This window comes from Plecotus auritus (assembly GCF_963455305.1).
Source record: "Plecotus auritus genome assembly, chromosome: 2".
Classification (NCBI taxonomy): domain Eukaryota; kingdom Metazoa; phylum Chordata; class Mammalia; order Chiroptera; family Vespertilionidae; genus Plecotus; species Plecotus auritus.
In genome coordinates, this window is record NC_137771.1 from 220,327,520 (window position 1) to 220,343,542 (window position 16,023).

General features: G+C 48.9%; 1 protein-coding gene across 8 annotated transcripts in view; it reads right to left on the minus strand.

Moving 5' to 3' along the window:
* The window catches only part of ADARB1 (adenosine deaminase RNA specific B1), a gene marked incomplete at its 5' end in the record, with an annotated part of 102,896 nt that overhangs the window by 37,051 nt on the left and 49,822 nt on the right, over window positions 1-16,023 (minus strand). Inside the window, one exon of one of the 8 annotated variants that reach the window (XM_080657923.1) lies at window positions 8,578-8,677. The exons of the other annotated variants lie outside the window; for them this stretch is intronic. Within the exon in view, the coding sequence (XP_080514049.1) occupies window positions 8,578-8,677 (100 nt within the window). Of the gene's footprint in view, window positions 1-8,577; window positions 8,678-16,023 lie in introns of those variants that run through there. 8 annotated transcript variants of the gene reach the window in all.

The window sequence follows — 16,023 nt, forward strand, 5'->3', positions numbered from 1 at the left end:
CTTTTAGCAAGCATGTTTCTTCTAGTGAAATGCAACATAGAATAATTAAAATAAGAAATTATCGCAAGATCACAGAATACAAAGTTAATACAAAAAATTAACTGCTTTCCTATATATGAACAAGTGGAATTTGAAAGAGCAGCACCATACTGCTTACATTAGCACCCCCAAAATTAAATACTTAGATATAAATCAAACAAAATATAAATAAGACCTATATGAGGAAAACTACAAAACACCGATGAAAGAAATCAAAGAAGAACTAAATAAATGTAGAGATAGGCCATGTTAATGGATAGGAAGACTCAATATTATCTAGATGTCAGTTTTTCCAACTTGATCTATAGATTCAAAGCAATCTCAATCAAAACCCCAGCTAGTTATTTTGTGGCTATCAACAAAGAGATACTAAAGTATAAATATATGGAGAGACAAAGACCCAGAATAGCCAACACAATATTGAAGGAGAACAAAGTTACCTCTCAAGTCCTTAAATCAGAAACATCTGTAAATAAAGCAGCTTTACATTGGTTAAAAGTTACCTGCTGAGTACAGTGCATGATTAGGAACTGTCTCCCAGCAGCTATGACCAGTCTCCTTTCACACGGGTTAGAAACGCCTTGCTGGAACTCTGCCTGTGCCCGTGGCCCACATGATGGCTGTTGTCAGGGTGGCAGACCGGGGCCTCGGTAACTGTCCTGGGTGAGCCTGTTTCAGTATCTAGCTATGTGGCCTCGGGCAAGGTTCTCAAGGGCTCTGAGCCGGGCTTTCATCAGAGGGCAGTGGGTCTGCTGGGCTGTGGGGATGCGGGGCCGTGGGGGTGGATTAGCACCTGCACACAGCAAGCACTATGAGCATCAGCTGTCATCATGACTACAGCACGGAGCAGGGCCAACACGGACAGAGCCTCACGCTTCTCAGTGTTCCCGTCACATGTGGCTGTTCTTGATCAATCAACGCTCCAGGCTCAGCTGACAGGACAAAAAACTGATGCTTCTTGAAATGCTAGAGGGTGCGACCCCGGAAACAAATGCAGGCTAATTAATTCTGCCAAGCTGTTTGCAGCATAAGTCCCACGGCAGATATTAGAAACCGCGGTATTTATAATCTCAGGAAAATTAAAGTAATTCTTCGAGAAATACATTTTCAAAGTCATGTTTCAACTTGTTCTCTAGCCGTTAACCTTCCAGTTGCACGTGGCTGGTGGATTCTGCATGTAACAGCACAATGAGCATAAAGGAGATGGGACCATAAACCAGAGTTCCATCTGGGAAATAAATACTCAGAAGGAAGACCAAACTGAGCACATTCTCTCCAGGCAGAACGTCCAATGGAAACAAATGATTATGTGGTGAACAAAATCTGTTACTTATGATCAAACCCATAATACTGTGAGTTAGAGTCATATCCAGAAAGATGTTTAGTAAATGAGAGTTCCAGACACATAAAATCTAGAATCTTCTGCATACATTTAATTAACTACATTTAGCACTGAGATAACTAAACAGAACTGAGCTACTGGGAATGTTCATAAAGCGTGATGAACACATCACACACACACACACACACACACACACACACACACACACACACACGGCACGGAGCCAGGGCCTGGATAAACCATAAGTGTGCAGATTTGGATACAACAGTGAATAGACTGATGCAGCAACAGAGAGAGTAAAAACCCAAAAGGCAGCTTCTCTGGGTTAAAACAACCAAACAGAACTGAGCTTTGGGTCTGAGCCTCATCCTTTATCCCCGCCTCCTCGCTCTGCTCCCCTGTGAGCCCGTGGAAATGGGGACGGTCTCAGAGTGGCAGAGAGCCTCCCTGTAGAGCAGTGGTTCCCAACCTTTCTAATGCCACGACCCTTTAATACAGTTCCTCATGTTGTGGTGACCCCCAACCATAAAATTATTTTCGTTGTTACTTAGGCTCTACAGCTCTAAAGCAGCGGTTCTCAACCTGTGGGTCGTGACCCACAGGTTGAGAACCACTAGCAGGGTCACCTAAGACCATCAGAAAACAAAGATATTTACATCATGATTCATAACAGTAGCAAAATTACAGTTATGAAGTAGCAACGAAAACAACATGAGGAACTGTATTTAAGGGTCGCGGCATTAGAAAGGTTGAGAACCACTGCTGTAGAGGATGATGTTACTAGGCAACTCCGACCCGAGTCCACTGGATAAAGGGCCATGTGTCCCTCTGCACGTCTCAGGCCCTGGATGCCCCTTGTCAGAAGGTAGCACCTTCCAGATGAGCCTGACCCAGGGTACCCAGTGACCTCCGTGTGCCCAGTCTGTCTGAATAGGAGTCATGTTTCTTTAGTCAACCTTTCAACAGCCTACTCCAGTCAGGAATAGAAAGACAAGGACTCAGCTTAAATAAGTTGTAGTCGAATATGAACAAAATTCCTTACAAAAATGCGAATGGACTTTAATAAGCTTACTCTTTAAAGCTTTACCTCACTCGCTAGTAAGCAAAGAAAGGTGTCAGTTGTCAAACTGACAGAGCAAAGTCACAGATGATTTCAGTACAGGGAGGGGTTCACTCTTCATGGTGAACAAAATCCAGCGGCCTCCCGAGGGCTAAGGCCCTGACTCTCACAGGGAGTGCCCTTGGCCTCCTGGCCTTCCCTGGGCTACCCCCAGAAGAGAAAACCATGCCAGGAATCAGGAGGGGCTGGGCTGGGGAGCCAGGGCTGCAAGAGGTGGTCGGGCACCAGGGCTCAGCCACCAGTGATGGGGGGCGGGGAGTCTCAGGCACTTCTCCTATGGCCTCTCTCCCTAGGGAAGTCAGGCATCCCTGGGTTCCTGGCCATAATGCCAAACACAGAATCTTAAACAGTCACTGAATTCTAACTCTAAGTCCAGTTCTAAGGATTGGAGAAAATTACCAAGGCTTTGCTCACATTCAAACGTTTAGCTACAAGGATCATCACCTCTGCTTGTTCACACTGTTTATTTGCATCTGTATTTCCTAATTCTTACAATAATGAGAAACGTGGCTTTCTGTTCTAAGCCATCCTCCTGCACACAAAGATGCATGCTCTGCAGAGAACTCTGAACTTGGTCTGGGAAGGTGTGGACCTGCGCCTGGACTGACACCTGCCCAGCGGCTGTCTCTGCCGTCTGCGGTCACCACTGAGCAGAAGAGGTGCCGGTTCACCTTGACATCACAGCAAACTCTGGACGCCCTGCAGACCAGATCAAGGTGTCAGATCTCACAGCGGCAGCGCAACTGCCAAAATAGAGGCAGAATTAATACCTGCGGGGTAAAGGACAAACCATCAGGCGTGAGACGTGGGGAAGGTGAGGCAGCTCGGGGCACCTGGAGGCACAGTGGGGAAAGAGCGGGGCCTGGATCTAGTCCTGCCCGTGAAGCTGCTGCCCATAGACCTCGTCCAGGCCCCTCAACCCGCCACGAGCCTCCATAAAACGGCATTGGTACAAAGGACCAAAGGACTCGCGGTTCTCTGACACAATCTTGCAAATTCGAGGCATTTATTTCATTTTATTATCACCACTACCCACACTTCTAAACACGTGTCTTTTACAACCACCAGATACACGGAAGTGAGTCTGGCCTAAGCTAGAGTAATTTGTAAGGCCCGCCGACGGACTTTCACATGGTCCCATTCTCTGCCGTGGTCTGCGCCTCACCCACCTCGGGCAGGGCTCTGCAGGATGGGACAGGTTCCCAGGAGAAGACTCGGGTGGAAATAAGACACAGCCCAGCCTGGTGGGCCATCGTCACTGTGGGCCCGACTGCAGGGCACCTCCACCCACCCTGCTGGAGGGCAGTTTATGTGGTTGTCCTGTGCCCATGCCCACTGCAGGCTGCCGTCCTGCAACTGCCACCTCCAGACAGTCAGGCCCCGGGTCTGGACTTTAGGGGGGATGAAGGGAGGTTTGTCTCCCTGGGAGGGCTGTGTTCGTCTGGTGCAGGCACTGCCTCCAGGCCTGGCCATGCAGCCTCCTGCGAGCTTCTCGGTGGTATTCTCTCACCTTCCCATAGCTGGATGGGGGTGGGGCGACTGCAAGGTGACTCCAGAACCTTCCGCTCAAGGGAGAACCAAGGACTGGGGTCCCTGAGTCACCGCAAGAGCCGGCTGTGTTGGAGCACTGGGCTTGCTTCTTATTCAGTCACTGTCCCTCTGGTCCCGTCCCCTGCCTCCTTCCTGTGTGTGTGTGTGTGTGTGCACGCGCGCGTGCGTGCACGCTCATGCACACAAACCCACACGTGTGCACACGCTCTCTCTCCTCTGGTTGTATCTCCCGCCCCAGCACAGCAGGCCTGGGCAATCCAGCCTTTAGAACCGGACACAGACTGTTGGAGCCTGGTACCAGAACACCGAGGTAACGCCAGCAGCTCAGAGTTGACCACAGAAGAAAAAACTTCACATTATTTTTATAACCACACTCTGTCCTTCCAAATGAACACACAGTAACAATGCATCTGATGTACTATCCAACCTTGCTCTATGTAAAAAGGCCTCATTAAAGTCCCATTCTTTTAAAATTATACTTTATTTTCTGGAGTCAAGGGAGAAATGTGAGCTGTATTTTCAAAACCAACACTGATAGTTACTTTAAGAATAGGCACTGTTAAGATTTGATCCAATTCCATAGTATTTCAAATATAATTCCACACACTTAATTCTACACCTTTGCTTATAATTTCAACTGTCAACCTGCAGGGGCTCTGCCTGCCCACGCCTCCCGGGAGCAGGGTCCTCACAAATGCAATGAAATGCACCCCAAACCAGGGCCTTCTATCCATACTCTGTTGAGGGGGTAGAGAGGGGGTTCAGCAACTTTCCTGATTCGTACCCTCCCCTGACAGACATGCATCTTCTACTCCTGCCAGAGACTGGGGAAGATCCCTTCCTCCTGATGCACACAGGACGGGAGCAACTCATCACACAGTCCACCTGCTCATCACTGAGTGGTACTCAGGGGGCCCGTTCCACAGCAAACCTCAAGTCTGGAAGCTGGGCTGTCCCTTTGCCACATCCCTGCCACTCACACCTGTCCTGTGCACGCCCCAATCCCTGGGGTCAGCGCCCAGAAAGCTCTAAGGGGTACTTGTTGGATGGACGAATGGGCGGATGCTGGGTGGGTGGATGAATAAATGGATGGATGGATGGATGGATGGATGGGCAGGTGGATGGACGGATGGATGGATGGATCCATGGCTGGGTACATGGGTGAATGGAGGGATGGGTGATGAGTGGATGGGTAGATGGGCAGATGGGCAGATAGGTGGATGGATGATGGGTGGATGGCTGCGTGGACACATGAATAACATCCCGTCCAACACCTCCAGCATGTAACCATGCTCTGAACCTCTCAAAGGGGCGTTCTCTCAGCAAGGTGAAACCCGGGCTGGAACCAGGTGAGGAGGCTGGCATGACAGCACCTGCTCCCTCAGGTGTGTCACCCACAGCCAGCTGCTCTGTGAAGACAGACAGCACGGATCTTCAGTGCCCGTCCCCTAGCAGTGCTCAGAGGTGGCGCACCTCTGTGGGCCTGGTCTCCATTTCTACAAAAGGTCCCCCACCACGTTCACGTCCCCATCCTGGAAACTGGGGGATCCCAGCCTCAGACCGCAGCACAGCTCAGACTTGTTGCCCCCACGGCGGTGTGCAGAAGGACTGGGCACAGATAGGGCGCTATCACACTTGGGGCAAAGTACTCAGTGAGAAGGTGAAAATACAGGATCTTATTCATAAAACCTGGTGGGGAGCGCCTTCACGTTTCACCCCCGCTCTCCCCTCCCAATGTGCCTTTACTCCGCAACCACGACCTGGGTGGAAAGGTGAGCAGCAACCACCTGGACAGGTTGAGACCAGGGAAGGTGGCTGTGTGGGTCTAGCTGTCCCCGGCAGTGACCTGGGCTCCAGGCCTGCCTCAGGTCCCGGCTGCCAGGATCTGCCAAGGCAGCACTAACGGCTATGGAGGGCCTGGCCAAGTTGCACATTATTCTCATTTGACTGTAATTTTTGATGACTCAGCTAATCCATCTGTGTCTCACGCACAGTCAAGAGCCAAGTGCCTGCCCATGGAAGGGAGGACTGTGTGGATAACTCAGGGGTGATGAAAATCACTGAAAATATACGTCTGCCAAAGCCGACAGCAATCTGGCGCTACACTGTCCTCAGCAAACAATAAAATTTGAGAAGGTTCACATTATACCAGTCTTAGAAGAGCTCCATACACATGATTTGGAGCACCTTAAAATTATACAATTAAAAGAAGACATTTCACATCCTGTAAACCTTTGCCCAAGATTTGGTATAAACAGGACAGTCAGTTTTAATAAAATTCATAATTTTCAAAGGCATTTTTATTAAGTCCATATTATAGATAAGAACAGGTACCAACGTATAACATTTTACTGTTTAATGAGAGTCATACTGACTTACATAGAATGTCCAGTGAACTCGACATTTAATACATGGGCTTAATTGTTACATATTACAACACCATCAATTTCTCAAGATGTTGTAATAAAAATGCATCATATTTGAGAAAGGTTTACCTACTGAAGAATAAGATTCTAGAACAGTGATTTTCAACCTTTTCCACCTCATAGTACACATTTATTACTAAATTCCACGGCACACACAAAAATACATATTTTTGCTGTGACAAAAAAAATTAGGTGTAGTTTTGATTCACTCATACCCAACAGCTATTGTTTTGTTGGCTGTTGTCATTTTTTAATTTGACAATCTAAGGGAAAAGAGAGCAGTGCCCCTGACTAAATTGCATGTTTTAAAAATTCTTGCAGCACACCAGTTGAAACTGCTGTTCTAGATTCATGAAGACATTTTAAAAAAACAAACTGATTTTAGAGAGAAAGGAATGGGGGAAATGGAGGAAAGAGAGGGAGGGAGAGAGAGAGAAACCTCAATCGGCTGCCTCCTATGAGTGCCCTGACCAGGGATCAAACCTGCAACCTTTTGGTGTAGGGGATGACGCTCCAACAAACTGAGCCAGCGGCCAGAGCAAGAAGACATTTTGAGTCTGTACATAGTGGGGCCGATACAAACCATGTGAATTACAGTAAGTTCCAAAGAATGATGACAGAATTTTTCTTGTACTTCTCAATATTTTCTCCAACATAAATGTTCAGTGATGAGAGGTCAAGTAAAAAATGGTGGCCATTCTAGCCCAGCCAGTGTTGCTCAGCGGTTGAGCGTCAACCTATGATCCAAGAGATCACAGCTCGATCCCTGGTCAGGGCACATGCTTGGGTTGTGGGCTCAATCCCCAGGAGGAGGCATGCAGGAGGCAACCGATCAATGATTCTCTCTCATCATTGATGTTTCTCTCCCTCTCCCTTACTCTCTAAAAATAAGAAAAATATGTTTTTTGAAAAATGGTGGCCGTTCTAAATTTAGGGCATTTGATCAAAATTTCTTGCAGTTTTGCTTTGGCCTTTGTCTTACTCTTCTGTTGCTTGACTTAATGACATCTTGCTTGTTAATGCTTAACTGAGGAAACAAAACACATCAATGCTGTAACCTGAGATGAGAGTCTAGAGAACCCCAGAGACGTGTGTGAAAGTCTCCCAGAAGACACCAGGCCCCCTCTGGACAGTTCCTTTTGTCCTGGGCACACCGCAGGCACGGCGCCCATCAAGGTCTATCGGTCATGGTGCTCCCACCACTCCCAAACACAGGTCCCACCAGGCACAGTCCTCTTCATAATATTTAGCAAGATGCTATTTTCCCAAGATCACTGACTCTGAAACTGACCTCTTAGGAAGCCACACTAAAAATTGTGGCACATTTTATTTCCTGAGGGATGACTATCTCCTGCCACAGAATGGCCCGAGAATGCGGCTGTGGCAAAAGACTGTCTACTCCTATCGGTTGGTGGGTATCAGGGTGATGCTCAGGAAAAGAGGCTCACTCTTTGCACAACCGCTGCTCCCCCCACTCGAGTATCTCTGCACCTAAGACATTCTCTATTCGTCAATGCGTTTCGATGAAGATGGCAAACTCTCAACACCTTTTAAAGTAACAACCCACCCCCTCAAAGCCAGTAGTTTCTAATTTTTATAGTCATGGACAACTTTAGACTCTGGTGTTAAGAAAAAATATAGATTTTTATGTCTTAAAACATCAAGTTGAATTAAAGACTGAAAGCACCTGGAATGATGAATGTAAGGAATTTGCTGCCTAGGTTTTTAAAAGGAAAATATTTTAACAATGGTTGCCACGGTCTTATTTCTTCAGCAGGAAAAGTACTTTAAATGTTAGAAAAGTCGTTAAGAAAGGTGGCAGCCAAGGGTAAAGCATTATAAAGCAAAGCTACAAACTTCTATGGTTTCACAAATAGCTAATGATTTCTAAACAAGTCTATAGACATGTTTTTAAATCTACCTTTTTAAGGCAGCCCCTGTCTAAAATTCTACAAAAGGCCAACAGGAGGCACTTGAAAAGGAAAAATATAAAGTAACTGGCAGCAACATTAACTCACAAAGCTGCAACCCGGAACACGTTCCTACATTGCATTTAAAGCCCAACACCTGGCATTTCAGAATGAAAGTGAACGCATCACCTTTCCTCTCCGAGCGTTTTCTGCGCCTCCTTTTGTACCGACGTCCCATGATGCTGAAGAAGGTCCCCATGGTCCAAGTCCCAGTGACGAGCGAGGCCATCGGGCAGAGCGGACGCCGCCAGCCCCGGCCTCATTCTGTGCCCCTCACCACTGTGAATCGCTCCAGCAGCGCGGCTGCGACAACGCCAGCCCCCTGCCGGCACGTGGGGCCGCTCCACCGCAGCCCAGGCTCATTCATCAACCCAGGAATCAGGGCGATGGCGCCAACAACACAGGGATTTCCAGCGCACCACCCAGAGTGGCAGGAGACTGTTAACCCTTCAGGGCCATCATGGACACAGCACTGTGGCAGGGAGGAAAGACGTGCCGGGGACGCTTTCCAGAGGATAGGACTCTCCAAAGTCCCGTCTAAGTAAAAAGCCTGTCATCTTTACAGGAGACAGGGGGCCTCAAATAATGAATAAGTAGAAGTGTCACTGAGAGGACAGTTCACAAAGCAACCTGCCGCCTTCAGGCCGCCACACCCCAGCGCAGAGGCAGCCAGTGTCCAGAGGCGCCCCTGAGAGCGAGGGCACCGTGAGCAAACACTCGGACCCGTGCTCACCTGCCCACCATGCCCCTGGATTGCCTTCTCCCCCCTTGGTTCCCAGGTGCCGGTCCACTGTGGGCTCCTTCACTACAGCACAGGGCACAGCCTCCCACCGTATGCCAAGCAGTGGGGAGCAGACTCTGACCTCTTTGCCTGGGCTACTGAGCCTGGGGAATGACAGCACAGCTAGTGGGACCAGCACAGTGTCAGGGCCAGCCCAGCAGCAGGGCCCACACGCCATGTACACATATGTGCACATGCACACACACTCACACACACATGCACACATACAGGCATGCACACACCTCACAGCACATGGTCCTGTAACGCGGGCTCCAGCCTTCGGCACAGCACAGCCCACAGCCCTCATATCCTCGGGTCCAGACAGACTTGCTCCAGGCTCCAGGCTCTCCCACATCCAGGCTCGAGTCCTTGGAGAAAAGGCAATGACATCCCTAAATGCAGAGACTGTGGGTTTTTGGGGAGGAGCCGGATTGCGGGTAGCATGGGAGTGGAAGGAGCACTTGGGTACTTGTCTCAGCTCACAGCAAGTGCATCCTCCATAACGAAGCCCTTCTCCCAGCAACGCCCAGCATCTGCCCCCAACTTACTTGCACAAAGGCACACAGAGTAGCTAACTTTCCCACCGCACAGGGCACCATTCTCAGCAATTCCTATTACTCTCCAATTTGTGCACGTGTGTGTGCAGGCAACCAGATGGGAGCCAGACACCAAAATTACTATGTTTGATTTTTAAAAATAAAACTATTAATATTATTTGACTAAACTTTCAATGTTAAATTAAAATTCAGCTCTCTTAAAATAATCTTGATTTCAACATTTGATACTAACCATCATTTTATTTTAAAACTCACTCTTAATTTGTAATTTTGAAAAGTATCCTGTAAAAACGTGGAAAAATTAGTATAATGTTTTACTTTGTAATTTGCTTAAATTTCACTTACATATTTTACCATTAATCCTTTGGATCAGGAGCCAGATAATAGGTATTTTAAACTTTGTGGATGTATGTCTCTATTGATTACAAATCCAACAAGGCTGGCATGGCCTTGGGGTGCAGAGGGGAAAGAAGCTTCTGGAAAAGGCTGCCCCCTCCCTCTGTCCAGATGGATTTCTCCAAGAAGCGAAAACCACCTTCTTTCTTATAGCATCTAAGCTTGTGACCTGGTCACACTCCACAGACCTGTGCTGTGAGTCCTGCAGACCACCTTCCGAAGCCCCCAGGCAGCCAGCCCTGGTGGGACAGAGCCCTCAGCCCACTCTCGGGGAGGAGGAAGAAGGCAAGGGACAGAGCAGAGCCCTGAACCAGGTTCCTAACACACTGAGGGGGACCTAGGGGCAGGACAAAGAACTGGAGGCCTAAAGAAGTGCTGAGGGGAGCAGGTGTATCCCTGTCCACATCCTGGACTGTTCCCATGGTGACTGTGGGACTAATGCCACAGGTGGGCAGAGGTCCCTCAGCTCTGTGGCCGTGGGCTGGAGTCCCCACTTCTGCTGCTGCTGTGCTTTTACTGTGCCCCCAAAGGCGTGGCCTGAGGTATTCATTTTGGTAGAGGCAACACTTGAACAACCTCAAGTAACCCCTTCTCTCTGCAGTCTGACATAGCACCCTTTACATCTTTGTGCTCAGGTCACCTTGGACACAATCCTTACAGCATCACTGGGCTGGCGGTCCTGCTGCTGCCCCTCGGATCAAGTTCGGATGCACAGTGCATCCCCAACAGAGGAACCCAAAGGCAACCACAGGAATTAGAATCAAGAAACCACAAAGGAGGCCTGGACAGTTTGGCTCAGCAAATAGAGCATCAGCTGCAAACTGAAGGGTCCAGAGTTTGATTCCGGTCAAGTGCACATACGTTGGTTGCAGGCATGATCCCCAGCCCCTGTCGGGGCATGTGTGGGAGGCAACCAATCGATGTGTCTCTCTCACACCGATGTTTCTTTCTGTCTCTCCCCCTCCCTTCCACTCTCTCTAAAAAAAAAAAGAAATTAATGGGAAAATATCCTCAGGTGAGGATTAAGGAAGGAAGGAAGGGAGGGAGGGAGGAAGGGAGGAAGGAAGGAAAGAAGGAAGGGAGGGTCAAAAAGGAGACTCAAAAAGGAAAACATAAACGTTCTTCAATTATTTCAAATAAGAAACAAGAAAACCTATTTTAGAATACAGTCACTTATTGCCTTTAAAAACTGTGTTTAGGGATTCCCATGGGTTTCTTCATACTTATTCCCGTGCCATGCATCAAAGCAAGTGTGCACTTGACCATGAACGCGGCCACGCACTGTGCCTAACCAGGCTGGAAGCAGAGGCTGAGCCAGCAGCTAAATTCCGCAGCGGCAAGCTGGCCTGCTGAGAAGAACCGCGAAGTCAGGTCTCCAGCCTCTGAGGAGACACGGGCTGGAGCGTGCAGCCGCTAAGACTGGCCCCAGGGGTCTCCTAACGGGGACTGAACCACGGAAGGAACAATTTGAGAAATGGAGCCAGAACTTCTAGAGCTCCCTTATCCAGGAGAAAGAGCTTAATATTGCCAGAGTCCTGGGGAGGCCAGAGCAAAACAAACACAGAATTAATAAAAGAGTAGATGGTGAAAAGCTGCCTGGACTCGGATTCTTTACGACGGAATTATTCTGGGGAAACAATGCTTAGAGAAGTCAGAGAAAATAAGGACCATCTCCCCAGCTGCTGGAGACACGGTTTAGAAAAAATAAATCTCATGGTCTCTCTGCGTTAGGGTTTCATTTGGGTCTAGTTTCTCCAGGAAGTGGAGCTCAGTCTCTAGTTTACCCCCATATGGGAAGGGGTGGCAAAGAGGCCGGGCCACCCCAGGGGCTACTACGCTTTCTGCACCCCTGCTCCGCAGGCACGGATCTGGGTGAGGCCACCAGCAAGTTGCTGTGGTGACTTCACAGCCTTCCTACCCGCTTTTTTGAAAGAGGAGATTATAATTTCTCCATCTCCATCATAACGCTGACCTCTGAGGGACAAAACATTTAACATCAAGACATATCACAATTTATAACCAGAATATTCATAAAAAGAAAAATGTGCAAAGGATGCACAAATCGGGTAAGTCAGGGAGCAGTGAAGATGGACCGACTCAAAGGCTCTCGGCTGCGCTGTGGGGAGTGAGCCGCCCCAGAGCACTGCCGGCTCCTGGCTCAACCCACCTAAACGTGAAGGACGCGGAGCTTCTCCAATATGATACTGCTTGAAGTGAAACACACTAAACCCACAATTCAGGAGAGATGCTGTCACTGAAAATTAACTTGGGGGTTGGAGCTAATGTTATAAAAGACACAGTGGCAAGTCTGATAGGAGGCCCTCTGCTGGGGTCAGCCTGCCATCTGGGGGTCTGTCTCGGGTGGCGTGTGCCACGGTGTCAGTCGGGGCAGTGGTTCCAACTGTGTCTTAGATGCTGCATTTGTCTACTTCACATCCACTCATCACAGGCAGATTATATTAACTCTATTTTGTTTTTCTTGATGCTCTGCCATTTGGGAGCCTTGCCGACCCTGGAGAGATGGCCCTCCTAGGGCTAGCCAGTCTGAGGGACAGCAGAGGGCTCAGCCAGCAGTGCGTGCTTCTCCTTCTCCAACTCACTCAGCTAAGGCAAAGCTTCCCTGCCCTGAAACAACCTGGCCAGAGCCAGGCACCCAGAGACCACCTTCATCGCCCACCGCCCACCAGGAGTCTTCAAACTGGCCACTCCTAAGCCCTGCCCTGCCTTCCCTGTGGAAGCCCCAATAAAGTCTCTGGCCCCGGCTCTCCCTCACTGCTCTCTGCCTCCTGACCAACCTGGTGCTCCCCATGTGGCGTGGCACGCCCCCGCCTCCAGGGAACTGTAAGGGGTAAGTCTTATTCCGATGGCACTGGCTCTCCCTGGGGTCACTCAGCACCCCCGTAAGAGCTACAGTTCCCAGGGTACGAATGGGACCGGAGAGCATTTCTAGACTTGCTGGTCTGACAACACCCAGCCTACTTAGGTTCCTGCTACCTAAAAGGACGTGTAATTAATCAGACACACAGAGACGAGCTAGTTTCCTGACTGTCACGCTGTGCCATCCTACTTGGTATTTGCTCTACCTTCAGCTAATGAGTTCGTTAACAATGCCAGTTACATATACTTTGCTTTCATCTCATTAAGTGATCATTTCCTTTCCCCCTCATCAAATGACACAACCCAATGCACAGGAAATCTTCAAAACATAACAAGTGCCATACGTTTTGCTTTCCTAAAGATCAGAGTGATTCGGATCCAGCAGCAGGAGGAGGCGCGCGGCGCCCTGGCTGTGGCGGCCTGTGCGTGGCCTGGAGCAGCCGCTGGAGATCCGCTCTGACGGCAGGCGCTGGCCTCAGCCGTTCCACAGAAAGTCACCAGAGTTAAGTGATGCCCTAACTCTGCACCCATCATTTTCTTCTCGTCCTTCCCAAGTCCCGCTTCTACTCCAGGACTATTTCAGAGAAACGTAAAAACACGGGAGTCAAGAAACGACAGCCGAACGACAGTGATTTAATGCACCAGGTATGGCATCTGTAACCAGTAAATTGACAGTTTGTAATTGAAAAAAATGCTTTAAACCTCTTTTTTCCCACTTTAAAACACATCAATTTCAGACTTTGGCTGTCATGTCTTTGCAAGTGAATAACTACTGAATTCTAGGAGAATGTCATAAATAGCCACACGCCATTTAGCATCTGACATTCCTGGTGTCTAATTAATTTTATTTTTATCTATGTCCTCAGAGTAAAGACTCCGAAATGTAATGTTCCTAGAATATTAATTTAGAATGAAACGCTTAAAAACTATTTTTCTACTCTTACAAGAGGAAAAAAAGGGAGTGTATTCCATTAGAATTCTAAACTCTCTAAATGGGTCAGTTATTCATCAATTATTTATATATAATCGACACATAGGAATCTGTAACATTACTTAATTTAATGTTAAAGCACTCCAGAAATAGCTGCTAATAAGACACGTAGCCAACAGTCATTCATCCCAGTGCGGTGAGCAAGAGGCAGTCACGTCTGTTTCCAGGAGCTCCCATTCTAACGAGGAGAGAAGGACAATCAATAGTGTGTCTAAGCAATGAAATGGCCTGGGACATACGTCGGAGGAGATGATGCTACCAGCGAAGAGAACGGGGGGTGGAGGGAGCGGGGCAGGAGTCAGTGGTGGCTTTGAGTTTTGAGGAAAGCCGTCATGAAGCCGAGACGAAGGCAGTGAGGGCGGAGAGACACTGGGGAAGAATGTTCTTAGAACACAGAAGAGCAAGACCCTGAGCAGTGCCCAGCAGCCCAAGAAGAGCCAGGAGGCCCGAATGGCAAAGGCGAAGGCTGGGAGGTCCTGGAGGGTCAGTTCGTAGGGTCTCCTGGGCCTGGGCCAAGATGTGGTGGCCACTCAGCCCAGGAGTTTTAAGCTGTTTCTGGCCTCCGGTCCCTGGGGAAGAGCAGCTGTAGGGACAGGGCTCACCCAGGGAGACTGGTTAGGAGTCCAGTACAGACAGAGCAGGTAGCTCAGCATTGGAAGGCAGGGGACAAGCAAGAAATAACCGGACTCTGCATAGATTCTGACGACATCCCCAATGGCTTAGTCTGGTGCAGGAGAGAAAGGATGGCCCTGCTTAGGGGCTGAGAGCCTGGAAGAACGGAGCTGCTGAGAAAGAGACTGCCAGTGGGCTGGGCAGTCAGGAGCTGCGTTTGCTGTCTGAGGTTGGAGATGTCTGTGGATTCCCAAGAAAAGATGCTGGGTGGACCCAGATCTGTGTCTGGACAGCACAAGGAAGCTCTAGGCTGGAGAGTCAGGTGTGGGACTCAACCTACACAGAGATGAGAGAGGTGAGCTTCCTGAGCCATGAGCGCAGACAGAGCCGGGAGAGACCAGGACTGAGCTGGTAAGTACACTGGGCAGTGTCCGCTGCTGAGAGGACAGGAGAGGGAAGGACGGGCAGGGAGCTTGTGAGGGAGCAGCCACGGGGCACGGTGTGTAGTATGTTTACTAAGTGGCCTGCCAATCACATCAACTGTATTAGCTTACGTAGACTCACCAAGTCTCAGTACAGGAGACTCTGAGATGACTGACAATGGACAGCCTGGACACGGCCACCATCTGTCTTACAACATGCAAGCCCTCGTGAGTGGAGGTGTGCAGTGTACAACCTGCACGGCTGGACAGTGTGGTTGTGAGGACAGCACCAAGTAACCAGCACGGACCCTGAGCAGGTCCTCCTGGTGGAACATCTGCTCTGCCTCCTGCTGGCCAGGAGACCTTGAGAAGTTCTCACCCTCATGGCTCCTCGGATTCCTCATCTGTACAACACAGTGACAGTCACGCCTCCCTCCTCCCCCCCGCCCAACCCCCCACCCCTAGGCTTGCTGGGAGAATCCAGTGAGGGCACAGTGGCTCCTGGGCTTTAGCTGCTGTCGTATCGTCAGCACCCCCACTTTATGAAGGTGAGCTCGGCAGCTGGAGAGGCTAGGTGGCTTGTCCAAGGTCCGACGCTGGGGAAGTGGCAGAACACTGTGGGGAATCCAAGACATTCCACACTCTTCCTTCTCCTGCAAGCAGCCCAATTAAAGCAAATTCACAACTACTCAAGTTTACTGTGTTTACTATGTTAAGATTCCTCACAATTTTTAAAGTCAACATATATGCATTTCTTTAACACATTTCTGTTTTCTGTATTAAAATGATTTCAAATAGATTGGGATAAGTCTAGTTTTCAGTCTACTTGCAACATTCCTCCACTCAAGATCATGGATTCAATTAAGCTTCTTCCATTTTCTTTTAAGGTGACTTTACCAAGAAATTTTGGATTTAAATCAAAATCTACATTTATCAAAT